This window comes from Mustela nivalis (genome assembly GCF_964662115.1).
Source record: "Mustela nivalis genome assembly, chromosome: 3".
In the NCBI taxonomy this organism is placed as follows: domain Eukaryota; kingdom Metazoa; phylum Chordata; class Mammalia; order Carnivora; family Mustelidae; genus Mustela; species Mustela nivalis.
Window position 1 is genome coordinate 50756446 of NC_139022.1, and position 21499 is coordinate 50777944.

General features: G+C 41.8%; 1 protein-coding gene across 1 annotated transcript in view; it reads right to left on the minus strand.

The window, feature by feature from the left end:
- Positions 1 to 451: 451 nt before the first annotated feature.
- REEP5 (receptor accessory protein 5) overlaps positions 452 to 21499 on the minus strand; it is a 35232-nt gene continuing 14184 nt past the window's right edge. The window contains exons 3-5 of the mRNA XM_082723740.1: positions 17943 to 18081; positions 8242 to 8410; positions 452 to 2830 (exon numbers count right to left, since the gene is read on the minus strand). Coding sequence (XP_082579866.1) covers positions 2781 to 2830; positions 8242 to 8410; positions 17943 to 18081 — 358 coding nt within the window. The 3' untranslated portion in view covers positions 452 to 2780. The remainder of the gene's footprint in view (positions 2831 to 8241; positions 8411 to 17942; positions 18082 to 21499) is intronic.

Here is a 21499-nt window from a genome sequence, read left to right on the forward strand (position 1 = left end):
CAAACACCGTGATTCTAGGTAAACAGACATGTAAAAGCAGATGTAGAAGATACAGCGGATCAAAACACAGCCTCCAGAAGCAGGTATTCTTAATAAAATTCTCACATTCTCCTTCCTTGGTCTCTTAAGTACTGAGTAATTTGTAGGTACCTACAAATACACTTAGAGGCAACCACCTTTTCTGAGACTATGTGTTAACACGATATGCGGTAGAAAGCAGCTTAGGTTTCCTTTCAACCTAATTACTGCTAGAAAGTTTGCATGATCGGTATGTTCTTCTTCTGGAGTCCTTCCTCGACAGGTCATGGCTGCCAGGGTAAAACCTCAGGCCAGGTGAGGAATGCGGTCATAAACAGCCATGTTTCAGGTTCATTTACCTGGATTTACTTCAGACTTCACTTAAATGATCCTAGATTTGTTTAAAGCCCCAGAAAATAAAATGAAACAACAGTTTAATGAGATAATGGAAGTTTATTTACATCCATTTCCATTTAATATATCACATCTTCAGGATGGGCGGCAACATATTTGAAAGCTATGCTCATTCTCTTCAGGCTGTGGGTAGAAGCTTCTCCCCAGAGCGGCAGTAACTCCTGGTCTGAAAACTTTCAAGTAGGGGCAGAATTGTGGAGATTCAGACTTTACTTTCCCCAAAACACCATCTACCAATAAATGCTTATCTTCTAGCTAGAAACAGGCTCAATCAGTTTTCCAAACACTCTAGCCATGGCAGTGTGTTCTTTGGGAAATCTAAACTGGGACAGGATTGCTCAACTCATTCATTAACTTCTCCAGTCATTAATATGTACACCCTGATTGCCAAAAATAGTAACTTAAATTTCTTACAGAATGCACTATAGGGAAAAGCCAGAAAGACAAAGAAAAATTGCATTCACAATATATTTTCTTACTGTAGTAGTTTTTACACTGGTATCAACCTGTAAGAAGTTATGAGCAGGAGTAACATTTGTATTTCCCCAACTTGCATGATAAATGTTTTGTATACTGAAAGTTACGTATTCTGTATGATAGAAGTTGCTGATTTTCATTCTTCTGCCACCAAGAGAAGTGTCATTTCTTAAGGGAAAGGGATTTGAATGCTCCTAGAGGTTTTTGTTTTTTTAAAATCTAAGGCTTGATTTTTCCTCCCAATAACCATTAGTTTCTTATTTTTCTGAAAGTTTTTCTTTTCTTAAAGGTAAATTTAATAAAATGCCTTATGATTACCATGGCTTTGCCAGGGAGAATAAATACTCTAATCTATATTATAATATTTAGGTGATAGTGTCCCTAATTTTTGATGTCTTTGATATATTTTACATCAAGAGATTTCATTACGGTCTTACCTGTTACCCAAAAGAGAACTAATCCTCTCTTTTTGCCTTAAAGGGTATTTTACAGGCTGGATATTTAAACTTATTCATTTTGTTACACTCAGTTTTGTTTCAGTCAGTGTAATCTAATTCAGAAGGATCCTAGCAGTATCGTTGGTGTGAAGCTCGGTTTTTCTCATCCAGACAAGTTGTCCAGGTTCCTATAAGCTGGCTGATCAAGCTGGAAATCTTTAGTTTTAACTTTTTGTTCTATACTTAAACTACATAGTTATCTGCAATTTATCAAAACGAAGTGTAAAGATGAAGGCATTCAAATGGACCACAAATGATTCTGACTTGTAAACTGGGGAGGCCTCTAGCACTGGACCTTAAAGGCCAGAGAAAGAAGGTGAAGGCAGTTTGACTTCACTGCTAACTGGAAAACAGGCTCTATCATCCTTCATTCTCCCAGAATTGCTCTCAGAGCCTGGTATCATTAGCACGTAACTGCTCACGATACAAACAAGAACATACATGTAATCAAAGGTGGGCAAGTCTAGGGATTCTTTAAACTGGTTAAAAAAAAGACTAGGTAAAAAAAACAAGACTAAACCAACATGTTACTCAGCTCTGAAGGAGAAACCAGGGATGGTTTCCATTACGGCATCTTAAAAACAGACAAATCTAAAGCCCATAAACAGATTTTTTGAAAGGCCACAAGACACTACTACTAGTTCTACAGGGAGCTGGGAGCTGTGTATTCTGGTGTGTGGGTACCTTTCCCTCATTCATCACTAAAGTGACTGCTAAACACAGCTCTTCTGGTGTTCAGCTGCTGCAGTGTTCGAACAACCCGGCCAGGCCCCAGTCAACTTCACTGATCACTTAACTATTCATTGGAAATATCGGTCATTTGCCTTAATTTTCTGAAGACTTACTTAACAAATCACACCAGCACACCGGAGCCTTTAGCTTTTGGCAGGTACTCCCCGTGAGCATTATACCTGTTACAATCAGACAGAAATATTTCCCTACATATATGTTATGCACAAATACATTAAAAACATTTAATACAAAATTGTACATTATATGAAGTAGAACCTTAAAGATTATCCTAAAATGGAAGTACAGAGAAAATGCATGCAGAGGGCCTGTTGAAGCACAAAGCCAATGGGATATATAATTTCAAGTTTGTATTTCCTGCAGAATGATAACCTATCTTTTTCTACCCAGAGGCAAAATATATTTTCCAAAAATGTGGACACTGCCCATTGCATTAAAATTAAGTGCTCCCTATGTATGTAGACAATAAAAGCGAAAAAAAAAAAAAACATATTCCTTTTTTTAATATATCAAAAATGTTTCCAAGGCAACATTATTAAATGATTATATCACAGTCCCTAATGTAACACCAAGCGCTAACAGGAAAATACAGCGAGGGCAGAAACGTTTCATCCAGTCAGTGGTTTAGGTGCTCTTCTTTTCTTCACCTAGTAAATTCACCGCTGCCTTCTTGGCTATGAGGAGGAAAGAAAATTGTGTCAAGGCAACTTGCAGTACAGGCTCTGTGCCAACTGTAGTGACTAGTTGGCCACTTACGTGACTCCCACAGAGACAACAGCACACTGAGGTTTGCAGCCGGGCTAAGAGTTTCCAGGAGATGGACGCGAGACCTCTTCAGAGCACAGACCCTGAGTACTCCGGCAAAGTTCTTCAGGGTCCTCTGGCCCAGCCCCCTTATGGTAGTAGTGTCATCTAAGCAATCTGCCCCCCTTGAAGGAGCACAAGAAGCAGAGATTCCTGATGTGTTCAGGCCTTCCCCTGTACAACCACCAAATTCTCATTTGCGTCTGGAAGCTCACGTGTATAAGTGGACTATGTCCTACTCTGACGACATCTAGGTCGTCATCCCATGGTGACAAAAAAATCAGAGAAAGTCCTCCCTCCCAAAACCCAGAAGGAATATTTATACACATTTATATTCTCTTCACTGTGCCGCCATTTCCCCCTATGATGGGAAGAGTTTGCTCTAAGTGTTCCAGTTGGTGGTAAGATGCCCCATTCATCAAGAAAATATTCTTTTATCTGTGGGAGACTAAACTCTCCTCTTCCTAATTACCATGTGACTTGGAACAAACTAAGAATTAGTGTGGTGTGTGTGATGGGAGTGGGGGATTCTGGAAGCCTCCAGAGCCTCCTGGGAGGATCTACAAATCTGTCTTTGACGGCGCCTGGAGTTCAGCGATGCCAGTCCGGCCCTGTTCACCAGCAGCCTGAAGGCTGTCCTCACTTCCTTAATTAAAATCGCTGAACAGAGTTAACAAGAAATTTTAACCTTTCTCTTAAGTAGCCCATTGTAAAAAATTTACAAACTTGAGAATCTAGAAGTTGTGAGAAAAGTCTGGAATGTGTCAGCATAAGTCCATCCTAATTTATTTTCATTCTTACACTCCTATTTAGGAATGGATCCTATCAAAGTAAAATTGGATTTTAAAGTATTGAGTTCTAAGACCAAGTGACTGAGAAATGTGAGTGAACTAGAAAGAAGTGATGTCACAGGAGGCTGCTGGTTAGGCTCAGGGGAGGAACAGAATGGAAATCTCTTAAAAAGAAACTGGCAATCCCCACGTGGGAGGACATGAAGGCTACAGGTCAATAAACACTTAAAACTGTAGGAAAATGAATGCAAGTAGACTGGAGCGGTGGGCCCAGCAGTCTGGCAGAGAGCGAGGCGTGTGGGGGGAAAAGCGAGAACATATACGTGCCGCTGGAGAGCTGTCCTGGGGAACTCACCTGCCCTGGGGTCAGGCCAATTCTCAACCTCCACTTTCTAATTACTATAAAGTTCTCAAAACACAAACAGTAATTCTATGTCCCTTGCCACTTTTCTCCAACTTCTAAAACCCTTCCTGTGCCCTCTGGAATTTAAGAACCAATGAAGCATCAGCAAAACCTCCTCTATCTCCATCCAACTGTCCGAATGTTTCTTTTGCCTTCTTGCTTTTACAGAAATCTGGCTGTCCCCTGAGGACACTGCTTTTCTCAAGTGGGGGCTGGTTGGTTGTTTTGAGTGCAATTTAATTAACATAGAGTGTATTGTTAGTTCAGAGGGAGAATTTAGAGATTCCTCAGTTGCCTACAACACCCAGTGCTCATTCCATCACATGCCCTCAATGCCCATCACTCAGTTACCCCACCACGGTGGTGACTTTTTTTTCTTCATTCCTTGACACTAGTACAGGTGGTTCTGGAGGGTTGGGTAGGCAGTCTCAGTTCTTCACTGCCACGTCCAGAATCTCATGTCATCAGATTGTATATGCCACCAGGCTTTCTCTTCCCAATCCCCTCCGACCCTTGAGCTATGCTGCCTCATTTCTTGAAGACTTTAGCTCCAAAGTTAGTATCACTCTCTCACACCACTCTTATTTTAATTATTGGTGATTTCTGTATTCTTCCAATATTGTGGCCTCCCAGCTACCCCCTCCAATGACCTTTCATTCCATCCTACAGACCCCAACCTCTCTACCTACCCCGGCACTCACTCCATGACCCTCATCACTTCCGGTGACCACAGTCCCTCTGCAGTCTCAGAGTCAAGCATCCCACTGGCCCCCACCACTTCCACCCTTTGAGGCTCACACCCTCTGCTATCCAGATTCAGAGTTCTCCCCACCACCTGCTTTTAAACCCATCGGTCCTACCCCCTCTTTTCCACTGTTCCGCACTCCCTTTGTGTCCTCCTGTCCCTCCTCGGACAGTTTAAGTGCAACTGTCAGACACTTAACTACTCCATGGTCCCACTCGCACTTCACAGTTTCTGACGCAGCCCTCCACTGAGTTCTGCAGCCGAATGTGGCTGAAGGAACACCTCAGCAAGCCAGCTTCACTGTAAATTCCTGAACACAAATCTCCAGTGAGCCGCTAATCCTCCTGGCAGCCCCATGACACCGCCCTGGTTTGCCCACTCTCCCACTGCCTGGGCCATCCCGCCCATGCTCAAGAGGTCCTTGTCGCCAGCAGCTGTCACACTATCGTGGCAGAGGGGAGCAGCTGCAAGACAGAGCTGACGGCCCACAGAAACGAACTGTTGTTACCTGACCCCGTCCGAGGCAATGATTTCATATCGTCTCTTCCTGTCCCTTCCTCTCTCTGCTGACCTTTCCTGCTCTTTTCCTGAGAAAGGTGGAGCAGTCAGGGGGTGATTTCTGTAAGCTCCCACCACCACATAAACTCCCCTGCCAACATCTCGACTCCAGTGAGAAACCGATGTACCCCTGGGAACGCCAACTCCCTCGGCCACTCTGGAGAGCAGGAAGAAGTTTTCTCAAAAAGTTAGCAATAGAGCGAGCCAGCAAGTGAACTAGTAGGTGTTTACCCAAAGGGTACAAAAACACAGATTCGAAGGGGCATGTGCACCCCAATGTTTATAGCAGCACTGTCCAGGATAGCCAAAGTATGGAGAGAGCTCGAATGTCCACGAAGAGATGAATGAACAAAGAAGATGGGTGTGTGTCTATATATATCTAAGTGAAATAAATCAGAGAAAGACAAGCACATATGATCTCCCTCACATGGAATTGAAGAAGGAAAACAGATGAACATATGGGGGGAAAGGAAAAAAAGGAGGGAGGGAAACAAACCCTAAGAGACTCTTAATGACAGAGAACAAACAAAGGGTTCCGGGAAGGAGGTGGGGGACTGGGTAGGTGGGTGGTTATTCAGGAGGGCGCTTGTGATGAGCACTGGGTGTTGTATGTAAGTGAGGAATTCTACCCCAGAAACCAACGCTGCACTGTATGTTAGCTATCCAAAATTTGAATAAAATAAATAAATCATAAACTGTTGTGCCCCTGTGACCAATCCTGTTTGGAACCTAGATCCTAGTTCCTCTGGGCTAATTAAGGTCGGAGCTCCAACAGTTCTCCCCTCACTTGTATCAGTTTTTTTGTTCTCTACTGGATCATTCCCACTAATCTTCAAACATATGTAGTTCCTGCTACTTTAAGAAGAAAAATACACCCTCAGGACCCTAGTTCCTCCTCCCAGCTGGCAGTCCCATGCTTCTCCTTTTTCAGGAAATTTCCCAAAAGTCTCGCCTCTTTTCTCAGCTTTGCCTCCCATCTCTCACATCCATTCCGATCAGGATTTCAGTCTCACCACTTCACCAACTGTTTTGTCAGAATCACTAGCGCCTTCCTCCCTGCAGAGCGTGACAGCCTGTTTTCAGTTGTACCTTATTTGACCTGTCTGCAGCATGTGACACAACGGACCCCTCCCTCCTCTTGGAAACACTGTCTTCACTTGGCCCCGAGGACAGCAGTCACATGGCTTTCCTGCTGCCACAACTGGCCACTCACTACCAATAGGACGTGTCCACTGCTTCTCATTTCCCCAATCTCCAAACATTGGGGACCCCTGGCTCAGTCTTAAACCTCATCTCTTCTAACTATATTCACTCCCCTTGTGATCTCATCTCGTCTCTTGTCCAGAACTGACTTCCTTGTTTTCCCCTCTAAACCGGATGCATCTAGTCTTCCCCAGCTCAGCAGCAATTCTATCCTTCCATCTCTTCTGGCTGAAAGGCTTGGCTTCATGCATGACTCCTCTCTCCTACTCCACGTCTGATCCCTAAGCAAATCCTAGTGGTTCCCCCTTCAGAATACACCAAGACTCCAATGACTTCCAGCCTCCTACTGCTACTACTACCACCCAAGCCACTGTCGTCCTCTCCACGTGGATCACTGCAAGCCCCTTATGACTGGTCTCCTGATTTCCTCCCTGTCCCCCTTCAGTCTTTTTTTTTTTTTTTCAATATTTATTTGTTTGACAGAGAGATCACAAGTAGGCAGAGAGGCAGGCAGAGAGAGAGGGAAGCAGGCTCCCCACTGAGCAGAGAGCCCCATGCCCGATGCAGGACTTGATCCCAGGACACTGAGATCATGACCTGAGCCGAAGGCAGAGGCTTAACCCACTGAGCCACCCAGGCGCCCTAGTCTCTTCTTAATACAGTGGCCAAAGAGATCCTGGGAAAGCACAGGAGGGATCATGTTCTCTGCTCAAAGTTCCCCAACAGCACCTGTCTCACAAGGTTAAAGCCAAAGCCTCTACAGAAGCCTATGAGACCGTCTGTAATCGGTCTTCCTCCAGACTCCACTCCCCAACCTCTCTGACCTTACTCCTCCTTCTCTTGCCTGGTTCACTCCCTTCCAACCACACCGCTCCCGCCTCCGCTTTGCACATGCAGTTTTCTCTGTGCAGCAAATCCTTCCCCATGGTTTCCTTCAAGTCTGATCCAGGATGGCCTTCTGGTTAGGATTCCTTAAATCATTCTATTTAAAATTAGTAACTTCCCTTCAGCCCCCAGAACTCCCTATCGATCTATCTATCTGCTTTATTTTTCTCTAGATCATCAGCTGACTGTATCCTGTAACTTTAAAATTTTATTGTATCTCTCAACAAGAGTGGGGGCTTCACAAGTTCAAGGAGTATGGTCTGTGGTTCACTGGCTCCTCCCCAGAGCTACAAGCACGCTTGGCACATACTAAGCACCTCAATAAATAAATGTTGAATAAATGAATCAGAAGGCGTGAAAGGGCATTCTCTGGACCTATTATAAAAGCGTATTAAACAGTTCAACCTGAGATGAATTAAAGAGATTATACCTGTATATAAATACAGATGATTCTCTAAAATCTCTGCCCAGCACAGGAAAGTCATTTTTTCCTAATATGCTGACCAAACAGTATCTTAAATGCAGCAGGGTGGAAGAATCTTGGGAAAAGCAAAGGGCAACAGGCAAAGTGTTGGTCAAGAGATCACAGAGCTGCTCTAGCATTTAGCTGAGGAAAGCTTACGGGAGAGGAGGAGAAGCAGCTTGTTATTTGGGCCCAGGACACCCTAGGTCCTCCCACCTGCCCCTGAGTCTTACCTTCTTTAGTGATGGTATCTACAGTCTCTTTGGCTTTGTCCTTCAAGTCATTCACCATAGTGTCCACCTGGGACTCATGCTTCAGGAAGATAGGTTGAATGATGCGCTTGTAGAGCAGTTCGGCCCCGTTGGAAGGGCTCGGGGCCATGCACCACAACAGGAAGCCACACTGCACAGGAAGACAGACATCATGGTAACCATGGTAATGGGACAGGCAGCAGGCATCCTGACCACACACACTGCCACTATTGCTCTGCGGATGGCCCTGCATCAGCTATGTTCTCCAACAGCATTTCCAGTATTTTCTTTCTTCTTTTTTTTTTGTTTTTGTTTTTGTTTAAGATTTTATTTATTTATTTGACAGAGAGAGAGATCACAAGTAGGCAGAGAGGCAGGCAGACAGAGGTGAGGGGGAAGCAGGCTCCCCCCTGAGCAGAGAGCCCAATTCGGGGCTTGATCCCAGGACCCTGAGATCATGACCTGAGCGGAAGGCAGAGGCTTAACCCACTGAGTCACCCCGGCGGCCCTCCAGTATTTTCTGTAGGCTACAAGTGTGTTTTTCTTAGATGGAAAAAACACCTGACAAATAACCTAGTAAGGAAAAGCTGAGACTGAAAAAAGGGGAATACACACCATGTCCTAAAGCTTAACTTCTGTCCTAACTTGAATCACTTTTTAGTTTATAGCTGCAAGAAGTTTTATTAATCAGAACTCTTAAAAATCAGAAGAAGACAGTATTTACCTGCATGAGTAAAGAAAGCTCTGTCTAGATAAGCCTCATATCTACAAGGTATGTTCTCACTGGCTTACCCCAGTAGGTCTGTCACATTTATTCATCTGTTATAGACAAAATACCCTGGCCATGTTTTGAATTCTTCCCTTAGCAGAATCTCAGTTTTTGGTAGTTTTTGCCTTCCCGGAATCCTTACAGCCAGCTCTCCATCATCTTCCCCTTTGAATGTAGGTATCATTCCTAACGCTTTCTTTTGGCATTGAAATAAAGTAAAACGATTATCTTTCCTAACTCTACTTCACCATTGGGATAAAAAATGGACAAGAATTATGTCCAAACACACACACACACACATGAATTATGCCCTAAAAACTTAAAAAGCAAAAACTGTCATGTTCTATTTATGTCCAAGAAAGTTTTACTGTTTGTTCAAATGACAACTACTCAGCACTTTAAGTTGTCCCAGAAGCTTATTCTTGTCAAGATACCAAGCAAAAAAGGGGATCTGCACAGTGACATGCTCATTTCCCTAGAAAGTTAAATAAACAACCTACTGGATTCTCTCAATTTAAAAGGTTCTAACTGTATTGTGTTCCACACAGCCCACGTGATATAAAAAAACAGAAGGCACTTCTTGAGATTCCCAATCTGTCCATTTTACAACTTCTTAAAGAAAAAAATTTCCCACTTCTTATGCTATTAAATTAAACTCTAGGGGTGTCTGGGTGGCTCAGTGGGTTCAAGCATCTGCCTTCACCTCAGGTCATGATCCCAGCCCCGAATCGGGCTCTCTGCTCAGCAGGGAGCCTGATTCCCTTCCTCTCTCTCTCTTTGCCTGCGCTGCCTACTTGTGATCACTCTCTGTCAAATAAATAAATAAAATCTTGAAAAAAAAATAATTAAACTCTATACCCTTACTCCTTCTTATTCCAATCCAAAGAATGTATTCAAATAATCAAGAAGCTACAATGCTTTTCTAAGATAGTCTTTTTTTTTTCCTTAAAGATTTTATTTATTTGTCAGAGAGAGCGAGCGAGAGCGAGCACAGGCAGACAGAGTGGAAGGCAGAGTCAGACAGAGAAGCAGGCTCCCTGCGGAGCAAGGAGCCCGATATGGGACTCGATCCCAGGACGCTGGGATCATGACCTGAGCCGAAGGCAGCTGCTTAACCAACTGAGCCACCCAGGCGTCCCTCTAAGATAGTCTTTTAAGTCTGCTCTGGAGATGCAAAACTGGTAAGGGGCTAATACCAATAACAGAGAACTTGAGCTTAAAATGCACATATTCGTGCCCAAGAGCTCGCTCCACCCAAGAACCATGTTGGCTCTGAGAAATTTCTATTGGATTTTGGGCTTCTACTATGCTCAGAATACAAACGAAACACAAGTTCTCAAAAGATGACTCTCTAGATTATCTGAACTACAGAACTCTGGAAAAATAGTATTCATGAATCAGAATTTGATACAGGCACAGGAGAGCAAGGGTCCAAGCTTTCAAAAGACAGGCGTTACCAGACTGGGTTACAAACAAATTACAGTACAGCTATATGCTTCTTATAAGAAACACACTTAAGACAAAGCCAACTAGGAACACTAAATAAAAGAGTGAAAAGAAGTATATCAAATACCAACTCTCAAAACAGCTCATTTAGTAATATTAACAGTAACTAAACATTATTTAAGGCAAAATAAGTAAATCATGATAAAGAAGGAAAACAATTTGCCAAGAAGATTCACACAAACCTACATATCTTTGAAAATACAAATCATATACAGTTTTGTATCTATGTGTGTAATTATAGAATTATCTAGTTATGTAATTTTTGTTTTTATAATTTTATAATTACATAATTATAGATAGCTTCCAAATATAGCTTTGAATTATGTAAATTAAAAAGTCAGAATTATGGGTGCCTGGGTGGCTCAGTGGGTTGAAGCCTCTGCCTTCGGCTCAGGTCATGATCTCAGGGTCCTGGGATCGAGCCCCACATCGGGCTCACTGCTCAGCGCGGAACCTGCTTCCCCCCCGCCGCCTGCCTCTCTGCCTACGTGTGATCCCTCTCTCTGTGTCAAATAAATAAATAAAATCTTTTTTTAAAAAGTCAGAATTATATACATAAATGGAGAAAATCCATAATCACAGATTTTTAACACTTCCACCAGGAATTGATATATGAAACAAACTAGAAACTAATTAAGAACAAGGAACACAAAAATAAAAATCTTCATCTAGAGGTATACAGACCTCTCCAACCAACAAACTGATTTTAAGGCAATTACATATTACAGATATAGAGATTAAACGAGCAGGCTCAGAGAAACTGGATTCTAATCCTGGTTCTGCCACTTACTAGTAAGTAACTCACTTTGCCTCAATTGCTTAAGTCTGTACAGACTTTATACTATAAATAGGTGTTAACTGAAATTAAAGAAAAAATGTACCTCATATATATTTTGTAAGAAAGTAAGCAACATCTGGACCATCCAGGATAGCTGGGGCTTTGTCTCTGTCCCAAGAAAACTGTCTTCTACCAACAGCCATGGAACAGTAACAGCCTAAGTGATTAGCTTTAAATAGGGTAATTATAATCAAATCCCAAAACCAACATGTACCTTTTTTAAAAGATTTTGGGGTGCCTGGATGGCTCAGTGGGTTAAGCCTCTACTTTCGGCTCAGGTCATGATCTCAGGGTCCTGGGATCGAGCCCCACATCGGCTCTCTGCTCAGCGGGGAGCCTGCTTCCCCCTCTCTCTCTGCCTGCCTGTGATCTCTCTCTGTCAAATAAATAAAATCTTTAAAAAAAAAAAAAAGAGTATGTAGAGTATTCAAAGAGATGTGCCATGGACCACTGCATATGAGGCAATAATTTCTTACCAACTATGTTAACTGGAGGGCTAGAAGTGTTGAGTTTTTGTTACTTATACAGGGGTATTTTGCTGTGTTTTACTAGTATTTGGGAAGCCAGTATGGAGTTTTTGATTTATACATCTTAACTTTTACCATTTAAAAATGCAGTAAATAGTCTCCTGGCTGGTATTCCTCCGCAGAAGATCTAATTTTCAGGAATGGATTACTGATGAAGAGATAAATGCCCTATTATAAGCACATCGGGGTCAAGGTGAAGTGGAAATGACTCACTGGATTAGGAATCAGTCGGTATCTATTTTATTTTACCTCATTTGATGACTTGAGGTAAAGTCATAAACAACCTAAGAGTCAGTTTTCTCTTCTGTGGGATTTCAGGAAAGTCACAAATTAATGTCCTTAAAGAAAGTACTCAAGACAGCAACAGTATTCCCAAGTCCTACAGTCCTTATTGGTGTTGAAATCTCTGCGGTATTATCTGCCCATGTAAACATCAACCCCTCAGTAATCCAGAAACGCTCATTCAATTCATCTTTTCTGGATGAATTAAGGCAAGACTACCATAGAACCAGAGGTAAGCGTCTGTATTTTTGTACCTCTCCAACATGATGAGGCATTCCCTGGTCTGCTCAGGTCTTTCCAGTACCCTTCAGCTACTGTCTTGGGACAGCAAAATAATTACTGCTCTCTACCCACATCATTAGCATTTTCCAGTTTTCAAATGGAAGAGCTTTCTTGTATTAAAAAATAAAGTTAATTACTGTTCAACTCTCATGGTGATATTCAAGCACCAGCTTTTCTAACTCCCTTTTCTTAATCTACATAATTACTCTAGAGCCCAGGAGTACTCTGAACTACACAGATCCGACCATTCGTTTATTATTTTCTTAAAGATATGATCGACTGATTGATTGACTGATTGGAGACAGAGAGGAGCAGAGGGAGAGGAACAAGCAGACTCCCTGCTCAGCGCAGAGCCTGACATGTCTCTCCATCCAATGACCCTGAGATCATGACCTGAGCTGAAATCAAGAGTCAGACGCCCCTTCCCCATCATCTTTTTATTTTTTGTTTATTATTATTATTATTTTTTAAAGATTTATTTATTTGACAGAGAGAAATCACAAGTAGACAGAGAGGCAGCCAGAGAGAGAGAGAGAGGGAAGCAAGCTCCCTGCTGAGCAGAGAGCCCGATGCGGGACTCGATCCCAGGACCCTGAGATCATGACCTGAGCCAAAGGCAGCGGCTTAATCCACTGAGCCACCCAGGCGCCCCTATTATTATTTTTTTAATCAAGCTGCCCTCAAAGTGCCGACAGACCGGGCGATGCTCTCACTCCCGAGAGCGAGCCGAAGCCCACTCTTAATGCAGTTCAAACAGCGTGTACTACTTTAACTGACACTTGGCAAGATGAGCAGTAACGGACTAACTCCTTAAGTTCGGATTACAGCCGACCAGATAATTCTGTCCGCAGTTCTAACGTTGTCACCATCCAGTTATCTCCTAGAAGCCACATCTCTAAAACAGGGATCTGCTTTATATACAGTTTGGGACCGGGCTGGCCAGAACTAAGTGAATGTCAAAAGCCACAAAAAAAAAAAAGAAAAGAAATATTAAATGCGTCCTTACTTAGGTCTCTTTTCTCATCCATACATCACCATGTAATTGTAGCAACGGCATATGGTCTATGCTAGTCCTTAAAAGGGAGTATTTTCGGGGCGCCTGGGTGGCTTAGTCAGGTAAGTGTCTGCCTTTGGCTCAGGTCATAATCCCAGGGTGCTGGGATAGAGCCCCATGTCAGGCTCTCTGCTCAATGGGAAGTCTGCTTCTCCTCTCCCTCTGCCCCTTTCCTCTGCTTGTGTGCTCTCCTTCTCTCAAATAAATCTATAAATTTTTTTTAAAAAGGGGGAGGAGGTATTTTCCTACCCACCCTGCAATTCAGAGGCTTTTTCTCAGTCTGTTCTCTAAAGTCACTCAGAATATGCACTGCTTTGGGGAGAATGCATTTTGATTGACAGCATAATCAATTTTTAATCATCTCAAGTATATTATCTATTTGGAACGTGCAGTAAATTCTCTCACTTTCACTGATGACTACTAAGGGAGGCACATTTCTTTTACCATTAGGGAAGAAATTTTGCTACAAAGCCATTTTTGTAATGGACTTCAAAACCAAATATAAATGATTTAGTGATTATGTCTTATATTTGGGATCCTCTCTTTACTTCATGTGACCTCCATTAGCAGAGGTGACCAGGAGATGCCTTGTTCACGTTCTGGAAGTCTGCGGTCAGCTCCCGGTATGAGTGGTTCTGCTGACAGGACACTATCCACTGCAGCAACCAGGTGGACCCAAGGCAAAAGCCAAGTTTCTTTCCTTAGAGCTTGCACTGTGATGGCACTACCATTAGACGGCTCTTACGAAGGACTTCAAAACTGTTTCTAGTTTAAAATATGTGACATCCAAATAACATCATAAAAATATTGCTATAAATGCTACATGTCTTTGAATAACATAAACACACAGAAAATCCAGCAGTCTTTGAAATCTTAAACCTTACCACAGGCTTAAAAAAAATCTGTCTTGAAAGGAAAATTCTTCAGCTATCTCACAAGGCATTCGGTGGTCCCGTCACTCAAAATTAAGAAATTACAGGTGCCTAGGTGACTCAGTTGCTTAAGCATTTGCCTTTGGCTCAGGTCACGATCCTGGGGTCCTGGGTATGAGCCCCGTCAGGTTCCCTGCTTAGGGGGCGGTCTGCTTCTCCCTCTCCCTCTGCCCCTCCCCTCCCCCTGCTCATGCTCTCTCTCTTGCTCACTCTCTCTCTCAAATAAATAAAATCTTTAAGGAAAATAAAAATAAAAATGTAAAAATTTTAACTATTTAGCTTTTTGTTTTTGTTTTACCATAAATAGTGCCACCATTATATGTAATGTTCCACAATTTTTTATAATTAATGAATTATGCAAATTTCTATAGCTATGGATCATTTCTATAGGGGTGTACTGGTTTTTCCCACACTGTTTCTTTAAGTCTCTTTTGTGTAACTGAAGTATAGTTGACAGACAAGGTTATCTTAGTTACAGGTGTAGAACATAGTGATCCAACACTTACACAGAATATACAAGGCTCACTACAAGTATAGTTACATTTGTCACCACAGTTATCAGTGTTATTGACTATATTCCCTATCTTGCAGTTTTCATCCCTGTAACTTATTTACTTTATAACTGGAATTTTGTACCTCTTAAGCTTCTCCACCTTCCTCCCGTCTGACACCACCAGTTTGTTCTCTGTATTTATGTTTGTTTCTGATTTTTGTTTACTTTGCTTTTAAAATTCTACATATAAGTGAAGTCACATATGGTATCTGTCTTTCTCTGACTTACTTCTCTTGGCATAATACACTCTAGGTCCAAACACGTCGCAGTGAATGGCAATCTCTCTCTCTCTCTTTTTTTTAATGGCTGAGTAATATTCCATCAAGAAAGAGAGAGAGAGAGGAAATGTGTGTGTATATACATCTTTATCAATTCATTTATTGACAACACTTATGCTGTTTCCACACTTTGGTTATTATAAATAATGCTGCAAAAAGATGGAAGCGCATATATATTTTTTTGAATTAGTGCTTTCATTTTCTTTGGGTTAATACCCAGTACTAGGATTACTAGGTCATATGGTATATAATTTTAATTTTGAGGAACCTCCTACCGTTTTCCATAATGGCTGCACCAGTTTATATTCTCACCACAAAACATAAAGGTTGTCTTATCTCCACATCCTCACCAACACTTGTCATTTCTTATCTTTTTGATACTAGGCATTCTGGCTGGTGTGAGGTGACATCTCACTGTGGTTTTGATTTGCATTTACTTGATGATTAATAATGTTGAAAAGACACATATTTTCATGTGCCTGTTGGCCATCTGTATGTCTTCTTTGGAAAAATGTCTATTCAGGTTTTCTGCCCATTTTCTAATCAGATTGTTTGGGTTTCTGGTTTGCTTGTTTGTTTAGAGGTGTTAAATTCTTTATATATTTTATATATATTTTGGATATTAACCCCTTTGTAGGTATGTCATTTGCAAATATCTCCTCCCATTTATCAGGTTGCCTTTTTGTTTTGTTCATGGTTTCCTTTACTGTGCAAAAGCTTTTATTTTGATATAGTCCCAATAGCTTATTTTTTGGTTTTGTTTCCCTTGCCTGAGGAGACATATCTAGAAATAGTGGCTAAGTTCAATGTCAAAGACATTACTACCTCTATTTTCTTTCAAGGAGTTTATGGTTTCATGTCTTACATTTAGGTCTTTAACCCTTTTTGAGTTTATTTTTGTATATGGTGTAAGAAAGTAGTCCAGTTTCATTCTTTTGATGTGTCTGTCCAGTTTTCCCAGAACCATTTATGGAACAGACTATCTTTTTTCCAATTGTATATTCTCGCCTCCTTTGTCATAGTCAATTAATCATATAAGCATGGGTTTATTTCTGAGGATTCTATTCTGCTCCTTTGATCTGTGTGTCTATTGCTGTGCCAGTGCCCTATTATTTTGGTTACTATACCTTTGTAGTACAGTTTGGGATCTGGGACGTGATACCTCCAGCTCTGTTCTTTTTTCTCAAAACTAACTTGGCTATTCCGGGCCTTTTGTGGTTTCATACACATTTTAGGATTACTTGTTCTAGTTCTATGTAAAATGCTATCAGTATTTGATATGGAATGCACTGAATCTGTAGATTACTTTGAAATACATGTATATGTGTATGTGTGTATATATATTTTTTTCTGTTATTTATTCTTATTTATTTTTATTCTGTTATTTATACCATATAGTGTGTTGTTTATTTCAACTCTTTTTCACATCTCATATTTTCCCTTGGCTCTTTCCTGTGTTTTCTGGTTTCTATTTCATATTGCTGTATTTCTTCTGCTAGCAATCTATCTTAGAAGTCTCGGTTAGTTCTAATATTTCTACTGCTGACAAGATTTTGTACTTATCATGCTGTCTTTCTTTTGAAATGGGTATACTTTTCAAATATCTTATCAAATATTTTGGTCTGTAAGCTCATCTTCCTCTAGGAGTATCAGCTGCTCTGCTGGGCACTGGGATGGAGGAAAACCACATGCCAATGCATGCCGGTCCCAGTAAGCTGTGGGTAGGAAGCCCCAGGCAGCAGAGGAACCACAGTTCATCACTCTTCTGCTCAACAGCCCCACAGGCCAAGGGAGCACCCTCTGCTCCACCAGTAGCCTGAGGAGATGCTCGTAAGCTGTAACATGCCGCTCAAGGGGGCAGAACAGGAGTGGACCGGGAAGAACCACCCTGGCCACTTAGTTCCACTCATTTTCCTCAGCACCTCCATAGGGATAGGACTTCTATGCCCAAACCTGTTTTAGAAAAAAGTACAGGAGAATGTTTTTTAACTTGGAGGTACAGAAGCAAGACAAAATGTAAAAGTGACAAAGAAAAAGACTGGATGACAGTATTTAAGGTTTCCAATAAAATGTATACCCTATCTATTAGAAGGTGTTAACTTTCTCACTCAGAATCAATACAGTTTCAACTTCCTCCTCCTCTTCCTCACATGGTGGTGACCGAGGTTGGTTCTCTACCAAACACAAGGTGTGGCAGGGCAGACCCCGGACTATGGCACCTGCCAATGTTCTCAAAATGACTTCCTCCAAGAGCCCGTTTCACATCTTCCTCCAAACCTTCCCCCAAAGTTAAGAAGTAAGAACTTTTTTCTTCTGGAACAATGACTCCTGCACACCAGTGTGACCATCCAGTGTGAAGAGAGGATCTTGCTGAACTATCAGCAATGCCTGGGTTACGGCACCATATTTCCATCTTTTATTATCAAGCCCATCTTGAATACACAATTGCTTTGGCTGTTTCCAAGACAGTATACAAAACAACTGAGCTGGGCCAATAGGCCTTCCTGTTTCTAAGGGGAGGCCAGACCACAGATGTTCAACATTCAAGCCTTTGTTCCTATGCCTGTGTGTGGGTCCTGAGATGGAAGTGTATTTTAGTGGTAGGGCACAAAGCAAATCCATAGGTAGAAGGGAAAAAGCAGTTCAGGGAAAGCCAACATACCTTCAGCATGTAGTAGAAGGGCACCCATGACAGGAAGAGGTCAGAGAAGAATTCAGCAATGCTGAACACACCATACACTACCCAGTAGGTCAGCCACTGGGTATCATCTTCTTTGTTGGGACTCTCTATGGCTTTAATTCTGAAAGGCAATAAAAAGCACATGTGTCATGTAGGGAGACCTCAGTGAAACACTTTCAAACAGCAGACTCTGACAGCTGGCCCTCTAACACCAAGTAGTGAACTCAGGCAAATGCATGTGCCACGCTACTGAGATAAGAACACAACATAAGGATAGGAAGCAGTGAGGAAACAGTAAGACAAGCCATCGTAACTACTGGTCACCAGTCTTCTAGTCACCAGAAAAACCAACACTAGCTTTCCCCTGGACTTCCACCCTGCCTGTGCCTCCACCCAGGCACCAGGAGATACCACCAATGACTGGGAACCCCCCCGTGGCGTCCTGATGCCAGAGATACATCAAGAATCTCTCACGGTGGGGCACCTGGCTGGCTCAGTCGGTAGAGCATGTGACTCTTGATCTTGGGGTTATGAGTCTGGGCCCCATGTTGGGTACAGAGATTACTTAAATAAATAAAATTGTTTAAAAAAAAAAAAAGAGAGAGAGAGAATTCTTTCATGGTAACTTAGTTCTTAGGTGCTTTTAATAACTGAGGTATATCATGGGTAAATAGAAACTTCTGTAAAGGAACTTCGGGAACACAGTTCAGATACAGCCGGAAGTCTGTAATATACTTTTAACAGACAGGTGAAAGCAAACATCATGTCTTCTGTTTGGTTCCGACTATCATATGTGAGCCTTGGACTGTGATCTCTTCTCCCCTCACCTTAATAGCCTGACTTTCTCAGTACCAACTACTGCTTAAACAAATTTCATTCTGTAAATGAATGGAAATAAATTTAAAATCATCTTTTACTTCTGAATCACAGAAATCTCTTCCAGGCCTGGGAATCTCATCATTCTAAGCCTGAATGCCACAGTATTTTTTATCCTACCCTGACGTACGTCTGGTTACTTATCATAACTGAGCTGAACTAAAATAGTAAACCAGAAAACGTATGACTCTTGTTAGCCTATGGGATGCGGTAACTATTGAAAATACTTGGTACACAGGTTCCCGAAAGAGACTGTTAGGTTGCTAAATCACGCTGAGTTATTCACTAAGAAAGCCTCTGAACTGGTGAGAGGCCGTTGTGGGTATTATGTTTGTTTCTGTGCATGAGTGTTTTTAAGAAAACAACTAAAGGGAGAAAGGTACAGCTGACTGAGATGAGCGCCAATGGCGTGAGGGAGAGAGAGGGAAAAGTGATGGCCGCTCTGAAAGTCAAGAGTGTTTCAGTTTACACAAAAGAATCATAAATTGAATTTAAGAAAGCTGCTTATAAAATAATAGCTTGTAACATGGGGACTATGTCCATGTTTTAGCTTTCCTCAGACAGAAGCTGGCAAATGTAATCGAGGGCCATAGACAGGGGTAGGCAAGCACATTAGCCCAAGAACTAACAATGGTATCCCCTTGACATGTAAGGTCATTTTCCTCCCCATTTCTATTTAAGTGGATCTTTTAAGTTATTATGTTGATAAAGATTTTTTTCTTATACATCACACCTGGGCAGAGGGGATGCGGAGGTATAATTCACTTCTGGTCCCGGTCTGAGAAACAAAAGCGATCCATGACTAAGTGACCAAACATGATCCAGTCAACAAACATATCCACACATACACATGAACTAAAATAAATATTCCATGGAAACACTCTGGTATTTTCAATTCCACTCGTGTCATTATTTTTAAGAGGTTAGTCAAGATCCACAGAGTCAAACAGAAAAGCCACCCAAACAGTTCAAGTTCAGTGCTTCAAGGAATAAAAAAGAAAAAAAAAAAGTTAGTCCTCTAACTTATGGACACTATGGATTCAAAAGCTTCCTTGTTAACACACTTGGAACACTACATAGTAACACTGGAAAGCAGGAAGAAAAGAGCTCGAAACTGAACACACAGGCTGACCAGGACTCTGTGGAAAACCAAGGTGGATGAAAGAAGACAGGACCAAGGGTCTTATTAAGCTAAAGATTTTTTTTAAGATTTTATTTATTATAAGATTTTATTTATTTATTTATTTATTTATGATTTTATTTATTTCTTTTATTTGAGAAAGAGAGAGTATGCGTGAGTTGGAGGAGGGACAGAGGGAGAGGGTGAGGGAGCAGCAGACTCCAGGCTAAGCAGGGAGCCCAATCTATGAATGCATCAGGGCTTGACCCCAGAACCATGAGATCATTACCCAACCTGAAGACAGATGCTTAACCCACTGAGCCACCCAGGCACCACCAGAAAATGGCAGTTTTAAGCTCTTCTCTGGGGAGAGAACTAACTAGACTGGGGAGCTTCATCTTTTTGCGTCTCGGGTTCCACACCTATAGACAATTTCTTGTTCCTTCTTTCTTGTTGTGACTAAATGATGATGTTATGCCATGTAGACATTTTTAGAAATGAACCTTGTGCTATTTTAAATTAAAACAATAATTAAATGCTTCAATCATATGAGAAATTCTATTAAAAACCTCTTCAGCTGGGGCGCCTGGGTGGCCAGTGGGTTAAGCCGCTGCCTTCAGCTCAGGTCATGATCTCAGGGTCCTGGGATCGAGTCCCACATCAGGCTCTCTGCTCGGCGGGGAGCCTGCTTCCCTCTCTCTCTGCCTGCCTCTCTGTCTACTTGTGATCTCTCTCTCTGTCAAATAAATAAATAAATAAACAAACAAACAAACCTCTTCAGCTTAAGAGTTCCTAGGTAGCTCAGTTCAGTGACTGCCTTCAGCTCAGGTCCCAATCCCGGGGCCCTGGATCGAGCCTCACGTCAGGCTCCCCGCTCAGCAGGGAATCTGCTTCTCCCATCTGTAGCTCTCCCTGTTAGTGCTCTGTCTTTATCTCAAATAAATAAATAAATAAAATCTTTAAAAAAACAAAACAAAACAACTGCCATTTCCTGAGTGCTGTTTACTTACAGACTTCCTCATCCAGGTGAGTGGACTCAGGTGATTGATTACTCAGCAATGCACTCTCCTGCCTCACACACACACTATCACATTTCAAATGATGTAGCAGCTTCTCAGGCAGCACAGGGACCCAAGAAATCTTAAGCAGGGCTCTATGCCTTTAAGTCATTTCCATTTTGGTCAACATGGCACAGCTGAAGACTGGGAGAGGTAGGAACCTAATGTTTTTCCCCAACATATTTATCTATAAGACTATCTTTTCCCCACTTCATATTCTTGCCTCCTTTTCATAGATGAATTGACCATAGAAGCATGAGTTTATTTCTGGGCTTTCTATGCTGCTCCATTGATCTATGTGTCTTTGCAGCAGCCCCATATTGTTCTATTACAGCTTTGTAACAGACCTTGAATCTGGGACTGTGATACCTGCAGCTTTGTTCTTTCTCGAGATTGCATTTGCTATTCAGGGTCTTTTGTGACTCCATACAAATGTTAGGGTTATTTGTTCTAATCCTGTAAAAAGTGCTACTGGTGTTCTGATA